General features: G+C 39.8%; 1 protein-coding gene across 3 annotated transcripts in view; it reads left to right on the top strand.

Annotated features, from left to right (window-relative positions):
• The window catches only part of fstl5 (follistatin-like 5), a 576,645-nt gene that overhangs the window by 461,545 nt on the left and 97,758 nt on the right, over positions 1–17,342 (top strand). For all 3 annotated transcript variants that reach the window (XM_052010319.1, XM_052010317.1, XM_052010320.1), the window contains exon 8: positions 9,929–10,049. In XM_052010319.1, coding sequence (XP_051866279.1) covers positions 9,929–10,049 — 121 coding nt within the window. The remainder of the gene's footprint in view (positions 1–9,928; positions 10,050–17,342) is intronic.

The raw sequence follows: 17,342 nt of genomic DNA, 5'->3' as shown, positions 1-17,342 counted from the left end.
TATGGAGGTGCAGTCACAGCAGCTTTTTATTTTTAAGCATTTAACTTGCTATCATGATGTCTGCCTGCTTGTAAGTGGTGCGGATGAACTGATGTAGAACCTTTGCAGTACAGAAGCTAAGGATGTTTTGACAAACATTTACAAAGCACTTTAGGAAGGATGTCAAAACCCAGAATCCTAAAAGGTTTATCAGGATGGTGCCACATGAGGGGCTTCAGTTACATGGAGGGGCTGGAGAAATGGAGTTATTCTCCTTGGAGCAAGGAAAGTTAAAATGAAATTTTACATAGATGTTCAGTAGTGTGACAGGTTTTGATTGGAGTTGACAGAGAGAAGCCACTTCTACCACCAGGACATAGACTTAAAATAATTGACAAATAAATCCAAAGTGGAATCAAGATGGATATTTTTACCCAAGTGATTATGGTTTAGAATACACACACTGAAAAGACAGCGATAGTTTTCAAAGGTGAATTACAAAATGCTTTACAGAATAAAATTGCAGGGTTAAGAGGTAGGATCAGAGGGATAGAACTAATTGGATTATTCTTTCAAGCAGCCACGTGATAGGTGCAGTGGGATGAAAGACATCCTTCTGCTCTGTTTTGCAAGAAGCCCTCATGTTTCTAAGGCCAAAGATCTGTGGTCAAGGTGATCAAATTCTGTCCTGCTGCTACCAGCCACCATAATCTGAGTACTCATCTCGATTGACCCACACCACGTAACCTGCGATCTTCCTCAGAAACAAAGCAGTTACAGACTGTGGCAAACAGTATGGTAAAGAGATTATCACGACCATCAGGATACAACAGCCGATGGCATCAAACAGCTCTGCCCTTAGCACTTATCTGTTGGAAACACCTGCAATTACAACACTTCAATAAAAAGATCGCTGAAATATAGTTTAGCTGAACGCAAAGATTAGAGCTACACATTGTCAGTACATTACTGGACTCTTCAATATGGACAGGTATATTTTATTGATGAAAGCCTCAAGATTTTTCAGCGTTTTCATAAACTTAAACCTTTTTTTTAACTTGTATAAGTTAAAATGAATAAACTTTTAAAATTATGTAATGAAGATAAAATTAGACCTCTAACTCTTTTCTTTTGAATCAATTATTTTGAATTCGTATATCAATTCGTATAGGCAGGAGTAAGATGGACCAAAAACTTTTGCTTTCTGTGCTAATGAATTCTGCTGTCAGGGGTCTATAATGTCTTTTGAATGAGATATTAAATCAATGCTATGAAACCTTCTGAGGTGATATACTGTATAAGATCCCGTGGCAGCAGTTTGAAGTGCAGAAGGGGATATATGTCCAACTCCTGGATAGTATTTACCAATCAAGGAACATGACATAAATCACATTGTTCTTCTTGAGAGCTTTCTGTCTGCAAATTGTTCAGATATGAGGGGTGATCAAGCTTATTCTCTCCACCCAGGAAATGGATGACAAGCTTTCAGGCATAAATAGGAGTCAGGCGGCATACTGCTGAGACCACACCCTAGAACTCTCTGACAGAGGACAAGGTGGAAGCAGAGCTTTGCCTTCTGTCAAAGCTTGGGAGTTTTTCAATCATTGTTGTTAAATCTTTCATATTGAGCGATATCTACAAACTATTGCAACAGGTGTCAATAGGAACATAAGAAATAGGAGTAGGAGTAAACGTTTTGCCCCTCGACCCTGTTCTGACATTCATTGAAGTGTTCGGTGATATTCCACCTCGATAACTATGTTCCTGTCTAAAATCACTTGATTCTTTTATTATTCAGAAATCTATCAATGTCTGTTTTGAATATAGTCAATGACCAAGCCTTCACGGCCCCTCAGGGGTCACTGCTAAATAGCCTACCCTTTAATCCCTGCTTCTAGACTCCTAAGTCAGGGGAAGCATCCTTCCATATCTGCTTTCTCTCGAGCTCTCTAGGAATTTTGTACATTTCGATGAGATCACCGCTCATTCTTCTAAACTCTGGACTGGAGACCTAGCCTACTTAATCTTTCCTCATATGACAGGCCTGCAATCCCAGGAACCAATCTGGTGAATGTTTGCTGCACTCCATCTGGAGAAAAACAATAAAATTATTTTAAAACTTATAAAGCTCACAAAGTTATAATTAAACATTAAAATAAAATAAATAAGAAAACAAATTACTTCTCTAAATTAGTTCTCTTCTTCCTCCCAGTCACCAGCCTTGGAATCCCATTCAGTTGAATGAGGACTCTGATTTTATACCATGGCTGCAGGTGTAGAATTGGTGAGTGGACTCCCGCATGAAGTCCAGCAATGGAACATAGTGATAGATCAGCTGTCACTCAGTAAGTCGAAGTGTTCCACATTCAGCCACACATGGAGAATTCAAAGTCATACCACAATTTAAACAACTTAAAAAGTTATAATTTTGATTGGAATCAACAACTGCAGTCAGCAAGGTTTGTCCTGGTAATACAAATCCCCAGATATGATATAGATAAATGAATACATAAAATATGTATGGTAGTGAGGCTAGCATTTGGCATCTTTCCAATTAGTTATCAGTATAATATTCCTGCAAAAAAATATATACTACATTCCTATCAACATATACGCAGTCAGATTATTGCAAGTGTGTCCAGAAAAGATTTGGAGATTTACAGAGTAGGACAAAAAAATCACAGCAGCAATTACCATTTTTCATTTCCCTTGTAAACAGTCTGCTGCTGGTCTGGTGAATTTATGTTTTCTACAAGTACCACAGGGCAGTGACAGTGCAGCAAGATGCATTACACTGATCTCCAAAGGCCTGTCAGTTTTGTTACATCAGTCTGCCAAGGAACAATTAACTTTGAGACAGTGGAAGAAGTATGCTTCACTAACTCGAAGATAAGTGTGTATTGATTGTATTTATTTTAAGCTCTAAAGCAAAAGGATCATTCTAATTTCTGGAAGAATGCAGAGAAAGGGTGATGGAAAGAATGGAAGTATGTTCTACTAAAGAAAGTGGTGGAGAGTAGAGGGGAGAAGCATTGAGGAGAGAGGCCCAGAATTGGTGCCTGGGCCCTAATATGTGTAATTAACGCCTCAGGTTGCCTCTTTGTTTATGGGTGCAGATAATTCAGGTTGCAATCAAAGGAGAGAGAAAAATCTTGATGTATTTTGCAGTTATCAAAGTATATCAGAAGTATCTTATTAATTTCATTAGAAAATTATCCATACTTATATACACAAAAAAAGCATGCAAATTTTCTATCTATATCTATCTATCTATCTATTTTTTTTATTAGTCACATGTACATTGAAACACATTGTGAAATGCATCTTTTGCATAGAGTGTTCTGGGGGCAGCCTGCAAGTCTCGCCATGCTTCTGGCGCCAACATAGCATGCCCACAACTTCCTAACCCGTACGTCTTTGGAATGTGGGAGGAAACTGGAGCACCCAGAGGAAACCCATGCAGTCACGGGGAGAACATACTAACTCCTTACAGACAGCGGCCGAATTGAACCCAGGTTGCTGGCACTGTAATAGCGTTACGCTAACTGCTACACTACCGTGCCTGCCAGTGGGATAATTTTCTTCCTATTTCTCCCTTCCATGTCAGATGCCAGACCTATTCACTGTTCCGCCCCTGGATGCTGACATGGTTCAGGAACACCACAGTTTCCATCCTGACCCCTGGCAGAGCCTTGCACCAAATCCTGAGAGCAGACATAGGTCCAAGCATCGTCAGTCTGCTGTTGTCCCAACCCTCCAAGGTACTGCTAAAAGAAATCGATTAACATCTCATCTGTGGTTGGTTTTCTGTTTAGGTTCTTCTTGCATGCTGTGTAGGACAAACCAATTTTCTTGGGGCAGTCCTGTGTTTGGGAACAGATATAACACAACATGAAGCAAACAGGTTGGGACACAAGCAATGTGCCCAGCCTTCCTACCAACTCCCTCCTTAACACCCCAACACCCTTCCTTGCCAAATCATCCACCCTGCTCATTAATATTAGGATGTTGCTCTTGTGCCTATTGCAGGCACATGTCCAGTAATACTCATAGAAGCAACTCCTGGTAATGTGTTGTCTCTAACCCTTTCCCTCTTCGTAGTGCCTGACAACTGAACTAACAAGTCTTTCATTTCTGATGAGATATTTGAGAGGAATCAGTTTCATGTCTATTGGGAAATATTTAATAGAATTCCCTTTTTGGCAGAAAAAATAGCTATTATGCTGGGTTTTTGTCTGACCAGCCTGAGTATTAACCACCTCCTCAGTCAATGATAGCAAAGAAAATCCATAGCATCAGTTACCTGGTACAGAATCAAATTGTATTTTCATATCTCCTTACAACATAGGAGGGGGCCAATTGGCCCATCAAGTGCATGCCAGCTCCCAGAGCAATCCCAGCAATCCTAGTCTCCCACTTGTTTCACTGTTAGCCATTCTCTCACTCATGCCCATTAATTCCCAACTGATTCTCTTGCCATACTAGGGGCAATTTACAGCAGTCACTTATACTACCAACAAGTACCTTCTTGGGATGTGGGAGGAAACCAGACGACCCAGGGAAATCCATGAAAACACAGGGAGAATGTGCAAATTCTAGGCAGACAGTGTGTCAGGTCTGAACTCTGACAAAGGTCGCTGGAGCTGTGAGGAAGCAGCGCCAACTGATGCCTTCCATTGAAACTCTATTCTGTTCCTTTGCACCAGATTTTCTGTAAGACCATAAGAGAGAGGAGCAGAATTAGGCCATTTTGCCCATTGAATCTGCTCTGCCATTCGATCATGGCCGATCTTTCCTCAAACCCATTCTCCCACCTTCTCCTTGTAACCCTTAACCCCTTTACCAAGCAAGAACCTTTCAATCTCTCCCTTAAATACACCCAATGACTTGGCCTGCACTACCCTCTGTGGCAACGAATTCCACAGATTCACCTCTCTCTGGCTGAAGAAATTCCTCCTCAACTCAGTTTTAAAGGGACATCCCTTTATTCTGATGCTGTGCCTTCGGATGCTGGACTCTCCTACTAATGGAAACATCCTATCCATGTCCACTCTTTCCAGGCCTTTCAGTATTCGATAGGTTTCAATGAGATGCCCTGTTATCCTTCTGAATTCCATCAAGTACAGCCACAGAAACATCAAACGCATCAAACATTTTCCTTTATGTGCTTTATCCAAACACCTAAAATGAATATTTATCACCCTGTTGATCGTGTTTGTGTAACAATCTTAGCAATTTCTGTGTAGCTGAAGAATGTCTAAGGCAAATAAAGATCCACTTCAGAGCCAGCATTGGAAGAAGAAGCCGAAACAGCCACTTATTGTCACATTTATTGACAAAAACTACTTCACTCAATAGTTGAAGTATAGTTTTTGCATCATAAAGCTGCACTAAAGCTCTGGACAAGATTGTTGCATGTGGTGACAGCTTTGTTTGACAACTAAAGTAGTCTGTCATAGTACATTGGCACTTCACCAAAGCTCAGGGAGTTACGTACATATTTCTTTTCTATATTGCTGTTCGCTCAGTAAGTGATATGTAAATTTATACTAAGATTTGATTTTCAGCTTTCCATGCTGTCCAGGTTGTATGAATCATTTTGAAAACAGCTTCCAGCATAGCTCTTGATGTTCATAGAAATTATAGTGATTGTTGGCTTGACAGTAGGCATTGAACACACAAGGCATACCACTAATGTGGCAGAAAACACAGCATGTGTTGAAGAAGCTTTAAAACATGGCACTTCTTATTGTAGACTAACTCTCTCAGAGATACAGGGCAAATGAATCAGTTCTATAATGGTCATTGTTTTGTTACTATAGGAGCCAAAATTGTTCCAAAGTTGTTTCGGGCACTTTCATGCATTTTTGTGGTGCAGGATTCACTGGGCTAAGCTTCCCACTAGGAGCATGATGTTTTGACCAGTCTGCTCCCAGGACCCATATTGGAAGTGGAGCCTGCTGATTAGTGAGGTCTTTTACTAAAGAGTTCACTGTGCTGCCTGCAAAGAGAGGGTTGCTCTTTCTAAAATCATTGTATTAAAATATATTCAACAGATATTATTTTGGACAGTAAGAACTTATATTTATATGCCTTGGCAACTCATAGTAAAATATATGATGAATAACCAGGGTTTACCCGGATGCTGCCTGGATTGGAGAGCATGTCTTATGAGGATAGGTTGAGTGAGCTAGGGCTTTTCTCTTTGGAGAGAAGGAGGATGAGAGGTGACTTGATAGAGGTGTACAAGATAATAAGAGGCATTGATCGAGTTGACAGTCAGAGGGCGAAAATGGCTAACACGAGGGGACATAATCTTAAGGTGATTGGAGGAAGGTATAGGGGGGATGTCAGAGGTAAGTTTTTTACACAGAGAGTGGTGGGTGCGTGGAACGCACTGCTGGCAGAGGTTGTGGGGGCAGGTACATTAGGGACACAAGAGACTCTTGGGATAGCCACATGAATGATAGAAAAATGGAGGGCTATGTGGGAGGGAAGGGTTAGATAGATATTAGAGCAGGATAAAATGTCAGCACAACATTGTGGGTTGAAGGGCCCTGTACTGTGCTGTAATTTCCTATGTTTTATAATGTTGAACCTCCGTTGGTAAAAAAAAATCAGCTAATTTTTACAGTAAGATTCCACAAAGCTCAGTCAAGTGAATATCCTGTTAATTTGTTTTTTTGGTATTGGTTCAAAGAGGAGAATTGGCCTGGCCGCATTTGTTTACTTCAGCTTACAGCATGGTGTCTTTCACATTCATCTCCTCAACCACTGGAAGGGGAAAGGTGATTGAAAGCACTGTATTCTAAATGTAGTACATTTAACAATGGGACTGAGCTCAGGACACAAGAGACTAAGCCCAGAGTAGCCTGGGGCTGAGTACGTGACACTGGGAACCAGTAGCCTTGGCCTGAACTCCAACACTCACAACTTAACCCACGGTAGCCCTGTGAGCCCAGGACCCTTGGGACTAAGCACGGGATAATGTGGATCTGAGCAGAGGACAATCAGGACAGTCTGAGCCCAGATATTTTGGAATAAGACTGGGATAAACTGGATATCAGTCCAGACACTAGAAATTAAACCTGGGATGTACCAGGTCTAAACCAGACACTTAAATCTAAACCTGGAATAATGTGGGTCTGAGCCCAGACAAACAGGACTAAGATTGAATGGTCTGGGGCTGAGCTCAGGCAATCAGTAGTAAGTCCTGCATGGATATGTCTGAGCCAAGACATGTGAGACTAAGGCTGGATAGACCAGGTCTCAGCCCTGGCAGATGGTTGTTCAGCACTTCAGGTGCATCAGCTCATGTTGGCACAGTCTATATCGCTGGTAGCAGAGACTGTACACCAATCACAGAGGATGTCCTGATTGGATCAACAGGAGGCTGACTGGAAGATAAACAAATGGGCAGCTATGACCAATTATCTGCCTTCCTATAACAAAAGGCAGTACACACTGGCAAGAACAGGAGTAACTCCTGGCAGACCATTAAAAGGTAGCCCTGATAAATCAGAGTGCAGCTTTAAAGCTGTGATAGTCTACAGGGAGTGATGTGGAAGATACTGAAGGAATTTCTGTTGACTTAAAAGCTCCTCTACAAAACAATACATTAGTACCCATTTCTCTTGCAATGTAGCATACTTAAGAGAATAAGTGGAGGATACACAGATCAGGGCAAGCTGCTGGAAGAGGTGGCGTGTGGTGGAGGGAACATCTCTCAACAGATGCTATATCTGATCAAAGTGCTCAGGGAACAACTCTACTACCTGAAATCTTAATGATGAATATTTTATGACCAACATCATATCATTATAAATTCCCTTCTGCTCCTGTAGTTTTTTTCACCATTATCTCAGTCCATATTCACCCCTGCACAAATCCATTTCATCAAAGGTTTGATACTCCAAGGAACTGGATACCTTCCCCTCAATGTTCCTTAATAACAGATCTTGGGGTCCATGTCCATAGATCGCTTAAGCTTGCTGCGCAGGTGGATAGGGTTGTTAAGAAGACGTATGGAGTGTTGGCCTTCAGTAGTCAGGGTATTGAATTCAAGAGCCGCGAGGTGATGTTGCAGCTCTATAGAACTCTGGTTAGACCACACTTGGATTATTGTGTTCAGTTCTGGTCGCCTCATTATAAGAAGGATGTGGAAACTTTAGAGAGGGTGCAGAGGACATTTACCAGGATGTTACCTGGATTGGAGAGCAAGTCTTATGAGGATAGGTTGAGTGAGCTAGGGCTTTTCTCTTTGGAGAGAAGGAGGATGAGAGGTGACTTGGTAGAGTTGTATGAGATGATAAGAGGCATCGATCGAGTGGAAAGTCAGAGACTTTTTCCCAGGCCGACAATGGCTAACACGAGGGAACATCATTTTAAGGTGATTGGAGGAAGGTATAAGGGGGATGTCAGGGGTAAGTTTTTTACACAGAGAGTGGTGGATGCATGGAACGCACTGCCAACAGAGGTCGTGGGGGCAGATTCATTAGAGACATTTAAGAGACTCTTAGATAGACACATGAATGATAGAGAAATGGGGGGCTATGTGGAAGGGAAGGGTTAGATGAATCTCAGAGCAGGATAAAATATCGCCACAACATTGAGGACCAAAGGGCCTGTACTGTACTGTAATGTTCTATGTTCTATCAGGTAGTTTGATGGAGCTGGGCTTCTCCATTCCCTCTGAATTCATGCTCAGTGTGCTTACAAATACTTTGGAGAAAGCTTGGGATAGACTGGGTCTCAGTCTGGACACTAGGGTCTGAGACCCAGTATGTCAAAATAAAGCTTTTGTATGGAACCCAACCCCATATTTTCAACATCATCTGATTGTAACACCAAAAATTGTCCTCTCCGTCATTGCTTCAGTTTTATGAAAGTAGACTGGCAGAATTTCACAGCATACTTGACAACAGTGATGTCCGCACTGACCGCAAAATTATCAGCAGTTCGTAAATATGCCAGAATATACATTCCACGAGAAATGTAGTTTTCCTTTCGAATGCTTTTTAAATGAAATGATACTCATTTTTGTGAAAGGGAAATGGAAAAAGAAAATGCTACAAATATTAATCAGGTCAGGGAAAGTCTGTGGAGGGAGAAAGTTAACATTTCAGGTCGGTAGAACTAAGAAGGATTAGAAATGAAGAATGCTTTAAGATGCAGAGAAGGGGAAGGGGGTGGAGAGAACAAAGGGGATGTCAGTGATAGGGTGGAGACCAGCAGACGTGAGCAGTCGTGGCTGTGCTGACTGAGAGAGGGTGATGAAAGCTTTAATCACAGTTAATCTGTCTGAAGGAGTTGTAAATAGAAGGAAATGAATGTGGATAGGGAGATAGACTCTCCCCTGGATCATGTCACTTACAAAGTGATTTGTAAGTTGGTCACTAATAGTTCATTATTTTTATTGATATAAACAATGGACATGTACATTTCTGCTTTCAATCTGGAAATAGTTTGTGAACAAAATCAAATCATAATAATAAATATTCTTCATATGAATGATTTGCTGTCAAACATTTATAGTCCTTTATTTCTATTCTGCATGTCTCTTCTGGTGATGTATATTTACCATGCTGAGCATTAAAAATTCACTGCTCCTATTTGCCCTTTAAAATTGAAATAGAAATTATCACTAGTCTCATAGCAGCCACATGTATGACAGCTATAAAGACACAGCGTTGTTGACCCTTTTTAAAAAGTTTATATTGTGCTTTAGCCATTTTATTATCAAGAAGATAATCACCTGCAATTTGCTGCTTAACAGTGATTTGCATGCTTAATAATAAACTTGTGCAGTGTTTTACAAGTATCATCACATTAAATGATGGAGGATTTTTTATGGGACTTATTTAGTTTTACAAATATGTGTTCTATTATAGAGGGTAAAATATGATGTTCATTTTAATAAATCAATTTCCACTAAAATTTTATCCTCTAGGATTTTGGAGATGATGGCTCACTGTATATAACCAAGGTAACAACAATTCACATGGGAAACTATAGCTGTAATGCAGATGGTTATGAAAAACTCTACCAGACTCATATCCTGCAAGTGAATGGTAAGTATAATTCATTATTATTATTATAATTATAAAAACTGCCTCATTTCCCATGACATTATACAGTTTTTTTTAGAATGTGCTTGTTTCTTCATGACCCACTAGTAGTTTTGCTTGTGATGGTTTTGTCAAAAGATGGGAGAGACCAGAGATGCAGCAGAGAGCAAGCTATGGACCAAGGCTATGAATATGTTTAATGATGAGAGGTATTAAATGCACCATTGTTGGTTAAAAGCATACTGTTTTTGGAAGGTAAGAAGCAACAGCTCAAAAAAGAGGTGTGGTTTTTAAACATTGCATCGCAGAATCCCACCAGGGAGAAAAGTTGCAGGAAGGTATAAGACATCAAGAGTCACAGCATTCTCCTGATGCCAAAAGCCCACCTGATGCAATTTTTATTCCAGACTTGTAAATGGGTGAGCAACTCCATGGGATCTCATGTTACTCATTAGATACTAGTTTGGGTTTTCAGGCCTGTGCTTCGTTCATTTCTGTGAGGTATTATGCAGTGTAGTCTACAGTCCTTAAAAAAAACATATCATGGAAGGCCACAAAAGCATGTTGAAATTATTAGTTTGGTGGGGCCCACAAAATAAATCTCTAACCCACTTAAGTTCTCTCTCAAGGATCATTCTGTGGCTTGACCTGGTAGGTGGCTTATAACGGGAACTCATCTATCTTCTGGCCCCCCACAACTTGAGGCATTGTTTGGCAACCACAGCTCACTGGTTTAAGCCTCTCCCCTTGGCTTCAGACTCATGGGATGGCCACACCATGGACTTTGTATTCATCAGGGGCAGAAGGTGGAAAAGTATCAATGAGGATCTGAGTGGCTGAAATGTTAATATTCCATTGAATCCAAATGAAGCTCTGAGATGCAAATATCTAGAATTAAACATTTCTGCATTCCTGTGTACAAAATATTTCAATTAAGTAGAGTAATCTCTGTTAACTGCATGAAAAAGTCTCCTCTCAAATATCGACAGCAATCTTTTCTTTGATGTAACAAAATTTATTTTACATCTGAATGCAACTAACTATAGGGCTTTTATCACCGTCTTCAGTTGATCAGACCATAACTCTTTCATCAGCTTGGTATTTGAATAATTTAATGAATTGAATCTTGAAGCAAAAGTCTTTTTGTCGCAGATGACATTGACATTGAAATCTGGTTATATTAATAAAGAATGAATGTTCCTAATTTGCAGATAATTCTGATTCACATTCTCTCAGAGAAACCTCTAAAGTCATTTTGCTGTGAACTGAAATGGAATCCTTATTTCTATGATATATGCACTTAGTGATTTTGTACATTTTTCCTTTATATCATTTCTAATCCTTGTCTTCATTATGATTAGTCTCATTTAGACTGTTTTATTTTCTTTAGAGTTCAGTTGTATTTCATTAAAAAGGAGAATTATATAAGAATATCAATACTCCACCACTGAATAATTTTTCCATCACAAAATTCGAAGTAATTTTGGCAAAATAATTTTAAAAATTTCTGAGCAACAAAGGAACATTTCAAGCCACAGGATATGGCCAGTAACCAGAGGTCAATGTCATTATTTTTTGGAGTAATTCTGAGTCAACAAACAAGAGACATGTACTTTAATATGATTAATGGGTAGAGCACACTCGTCATTAAATGAAAGGCATTTGCGCTGTGAATAATATTAATGGAAAAAAAAGAAGGCATATACTTCCATAAAAAAACACCAAACTGAACTGCAGCTGAGTTATAGATGAAGTTTTCTTGTTTAGGTCTGCCTTACTGCACTGCATTTCTAGCATGAACAATTCATTTAAATAGCATAATGACCTAGGGCAATATATCTTCAAAGTGATTGAATATCATAACTAAATACCAAGACTGAAATAATGGTTCAATATTGCAAGTCCCAAAGATGATTTCTATAGCATGCATTATTATAGAAAATACATCTTGCACATTTTGAGATATGTTCTCCACAGTTTGGGTCAGTGCAATATCTTAAAAGTTCTTTCATCCTATGCATTCACAGTTTTCCAGTATTTATTGGTGACTTTGGTCTAAGACTAAGAAATTGTATTTGTGTCAACCACTTGTGCACATGTAGACACTCAGAAGCCACAATTATATTTTCTGCTACGTTCACCATAAAAGTAAAAGGATTTACCTTTTATCTACAAAACTACTATAAAAATGTGCTTCCCATTTTTGCTTTTATCTTCTACCACAGCACGGAGGGTATAAATTTTATTCCAATAACTGTTTATCTTTTTTTTGCCACATTTACAAAAACCCTATGGAAATAAGTCAGCCCCGTCGAAGGAAGTAGATAGATCACCATTCCCACAATTTTAGGTTTTGCTCAAAAATAGTTGAATTCACTTGTTGCTGAGTTCTTTTTTCATTTGGTAGGTTTTTCAGTTTATATGGTTCATGCCTTGCAAATATTCACATCTCTGCTTAGCAGTTGAGTTTCTTGTTATACAATACTATTGGTGTATTGAAGTGCCACACACTGTAATGATCACACCAAGTCGATATTCTCAACAAAATCTGACTGGGTTATTTACATAAAATAAATGGTATCCCATATGTAGGGTGATCGTGTAAAACAACAATTCAATGACACCTCTTAAATTCTGCACCTGCTCTGGATAGAATCTTCCTGAAGATTTACAATGATCACAAACCTCAAGATATTGTGCTTTTGGACTCTTTTACAGGACATCTCCACATCTGCCAAGCTAGTCAACTGTTCCTTCATTCCCATGTTAGACACCTTGCCTCTGTGTTTCCATCCCAGTCATTTTTCCGTTTTCACTCCTTCAGATGCAAGAGCCACAAGCCTGAGCCAGCATAGAAAACAACAGCTTAAATTTCCAGCTCAAGCTGTACCAATAAGTTTCTTTTCTCAGCTATCTCTTTTTCCTTGAATGCTGTTACCTTATTCCCCTATCTACCATACAAAACTTTTCATCATTCATCAACATTCTACGTTCTATTACCTCCTATCCTAGTCCTGTGTTTCTAGTCCTCTCCAGTTGTTGTCAAGTCTCTCCCCATGCCTTTCACCACCCTTAGCTTGTTGGTGAGATCCATCTCTTATTGATCTTGTATTTACCATTCAACTTTCTTTCTTTGCTTCTATTCCAGCTCAAACCATAATTGGTTTTCTTTCTCTTGTCTTTCTTTTCCTCTGTTTCAAAACTTCTGTCGTTACCCATATCCTTGAAAATATATCCTCAACTCTACTGACCATGTTAATGACTACATGCCTCTTACACCTTTTTCCTGTTCAGAAGCTCGAATGAGTTGTTACTTCTCAGGTCCATGCCTATCTTTCCCACAAATGTCAGTCTGTCTCCCTGTCATTAGGCTTCTGCCACCCCATTGCATTGAAGCAGCCCCAGACATAGTCATGAATGGCACTCATTGTCTTCATTTTGCTTGATCTCTCTACATATTGTTCCATAACAACATCATACAGAGGACTGAGATCAACTTATAAATATGTGCATCATGACACCTAATACTATTATGCCAATAATGGAGAAATTAGACTGGATAAAAATAAAGAGAAACACTTAAAAAAAGTAGCAGTCCTCAATCCAAGATTATAAAGGGAATAGGGATGGAAATTACAGAAGCTCTTCCCACGGTCAGCCAGTCCTCCATAGAGCTTCCAAATGCCATAGGAATAGAGGATTGCAAGTCTTACACTATTGTTCAAAAAAATGGAAAAGGATAATCCGAGCAACTAGAGGCCATTCAATGTAATGTTAATGAGGAATAAACTTTTAGGAACACAAAAATGGCATAAAAGTAATTGACACTTCTACAATTTGCCTAGAGATAAATGAAAGCCAGTTTGTTAAAGGAAAGGTGTGCTTGTCTGATAGTTTTAAATTGATGAAATAATTGGGCAGGTTAATAAGATAGGGTGGATGGTCTTGTGCATAGGAATTTTCAGAAGGCATGGACAATATATCAGACAGTAGACATTTTAGTGAAATTGAAGCTAGTGGAATTAAAGTGACATGCGGAGTATTGATAAGTACAACTGGCCAAGGACCAGAAGGGACGAATCAATGGTGAATGATTGTTTACAGAACAGACAGATGTACAGGATTCTCCATTAAAAACACCACTCTTTTTACAGTTATATCATATTTAGCATTGATTTATTATTGTCACTTGTACCAAGGTACAGTGAAAAACTTGTCTTGTTTGTACAGATCAGTTCATTGCACAGTGCATTGAGGCAGAATGGGGTAAAAACAATAACAGAATAAAGTGTTGCAGCTACAGGGAAGTGCATTGCAGGTAGACATTAAGGTGCAAGGTCAAACAAGAGTCCATCTCATCATATAAGGGAACCGTTCAATAGTCTTATCACCATGGGCTAGAAGCTGTCCTTGAGCCTGGTGGTAAGTGCCCTCAGGCTCCTGCATCTTCTGCCTATTGGGACAGGAGAGAAGAGAGAATGACCCAGGTAGGTGGGGTCTTTGATTATGCTGGCTGCTTCACCAAGGCAGCAAGAGGTATAGACAGAGTCCATGGAGAGGAGGCTGGGTCCCGTGATGCACTGGGCTGTGTCCACAACTCTCTGCAGTTTCTTGCGGTCCTGGGCAGAGCAGTTGCCATACCAAGCCATGATGCATCCAGATGGGATGCTTTCTATGGTGCATCTATCAAAGTTGGTGAGTGTCAAAGGGGACATGACCAATTTCTTTAGCCTTCTGAGGAAGTAGAGGTGCTAATGAGCTTTCTTGGCCATGGCATCAACGTAGTTGGACCAGGACAGGCTATTGGTGATGTTCACTTCTAGGAACTTGAGGCTCTCAACCCTCTCGACCTCAGCACTATTGATGTAGACAGGTGCATGTACACCGCCCCCTTTCCTGAAGTCAATGACCAGCTCTTTTGTTTTGCTGACATTGAGGGAAAGGTTATTGTCATGACACCATGTCACTAAGCTCTCTATCTCCTTCCTGTACTCCGACTCATCATTATTTGAGATACAGCCCACTACGGTGGTATCATCTGCAAACTTGTAGATGGAGTTAGAGCAGAACCACACAGTCATGAGTGTATAGGGAGTAGAGTAGAGGGTTGAGGACGCAGCCTTGTAGGGCACCAGTGTTGAGAATAATCATGCTGGAGGTGTTGCTGCCTATCCTCACTGATTGCGGTCTGTTGGTCAGAAAGTCAAGGATCCCGTTGCAGAGGGATGTGTTGAGTACCAGATCTCAGAGCTTGGAGATGAGTTTGCATGGAATTATAGGACTGAAGGCAGAGTAGTCTAATGTAGGTGTCTTTACTGTCCATATGTTCCAGAGATGAGTGTAGGGCCAGGGAGATGGTGACCACTGTAGACCTATTTCAGTAGTAGGCGAATTGCAGTGGGTCGAGGTTGTCTGGGAGGCTGGAGTTAATGCGTGCCATGACCAGCCTCTCAAGCCACTGGTCAGTAGTCAGATTCATCATTAATTGTGATACAGGCCACTTCGGTGGTATCATCTGCAAACTTGCAGATGGAGTTAGAGCAGAACCTGGCCATGCAGAGATGATAATATGGTACTACACTAGAATTTCAGCCAAGATTTGGACTCAAATCTCTGAATTTACACTTAAGCACTCAACCTTCTGACTCAGAAGTGAGAGTGCTACCTTACAACCAAATGAACCATGGTCTTTAAAGGAGATCAGTGACATGGAGGTGTCATAGATACTCCTTCCAGAGGAGAAGCTTAAGGGGAAATTTTACAAATGTGTTCAGAATTATGAAGGAATTTGACAGAGTAAATAAGGAGCCTTAGTACCCCTGCAGGTGTCCTTGCATTCATCAGTTTCCTCCAGATAAGAGAGGCACAATAGATTGCCTGAAATTGAATGCATTATAAGAGCTGCGGGAAGGGAAGCATTGAGCTACATGTTTCAATGACAGTCATCTCATATTATATCCACAGTGCAATTTAAAATAAAATCCATTCTACATTCTTGCAGAGCATAACGTTGTTCAAAGCTACTTAAAAGGCAGCATGAATCCACTTGATAACCCTCTGAAGCCTCAGTTAGCAGATTGTAGATTGTGGACCCCTGTCATTCCATAGCTGTTAGTTAATAATGAAGATATTTTGAAGCTGAATATCCTCTGTGATTTTTTTTTCTGATACATCATCAGACAGCAAAAATTCGAAGGTTGTGTATGTTCTAAGTGGCAAAGTTTTAACATCAAAGACTATGCCTACAACATTGTCCTTAGAGAAAAAGACTTTGTCACTATACTTTTGCTAAAGGTCAGATTTCAGAAGCAATCTGTACTGCAATTATATACATGGTACAATTGAGCCACTGTGGAGCAGAGTGACAAGAATACACAATATACCTTGCTTGTCTCTAAAGTCATTGGAATCACCCTCCTGTCCTTGCTGTTTCTTCCTTGTTCATAGCCAATAAAGCACTGAATAAAATCCTCATTGTATGCTTGAAACTTCTACTGAAATTTAACCGGAAACTCTAGCTCACAGGCTGCACCTTTAATAACAGTGCCAGTTCTGTGGAGGACGGCAGCGCTCAGTGCTATCTCTGATGATACATCGTGCTTACTATCACTGCCATAAATAACCACTATTTCTATTTTATAGATATTTTGAGAGCTATGGCTACTGCTGTCATTTTGAATATTCTGTGATGCAAGAACCAAACAGGGTGGACCAGCTTCCACAACTCATACTGCTAGTCTAGAATCCTTAGTTATCACTGGTCTTAGATTGAAGAATAATTTCTGAATTTCTGCATGAGTTGTAAAATTATATCACTCCAAGTGAAAGCAATAAGTATTTATGGCCAACTATTCTCTGCTATTGCCTCCTCAACCATAACACCCCTTCCACTATGCAAGATCAGAGCTGCATTTACCTCCAATTTTAAACCAACAGTTCAATATTTTATCCTCATAATACAGTAAGCCCAATACAATGAGTAGATTAAATGATAGTTTGACAGATCACTCTTAGCTGAGCCAAATGTGTTCCAGTGACAGACAGACCAGCTCTGGAACTTTCAGCAACCTAACTGTGAATTAACTAATTTACTAATTAAATTATACTAACTAATTTATGAATTAAAAAAATTACTAATTTTTACAGATGTTAAATCCATATAGGTAGGAAAAAACTTTGTTTTGTTGTGACCTTCATTTGTGCAAAGCATGTTCATTACTGAGACCTGTCATCTGAATAAATAAATAGAGATAAAATCTCCAATTATTTAACTAAAAAGATCTAATTAGTTACTTT

The sequence above is a fragment of the Pristis pectinata genome, chromosome 2 (genome assembly GCF_009764475.1).
Source record: "Pristis pectinata isolate sPriPec2 chromosome 2, sPriPec2.1.pri, whole genome shotgun sequence".
NCBI lineage: Eukaryota > Metazoa > Chordata > Chondrichthyes > Rhinopristiformes > Pristidae > Pristis > Pristis pectinata.
Note: the sequence above shows the minus strand (reverse complement) of the source record. Positions and strands in the feature narration are given on the sequence as shown.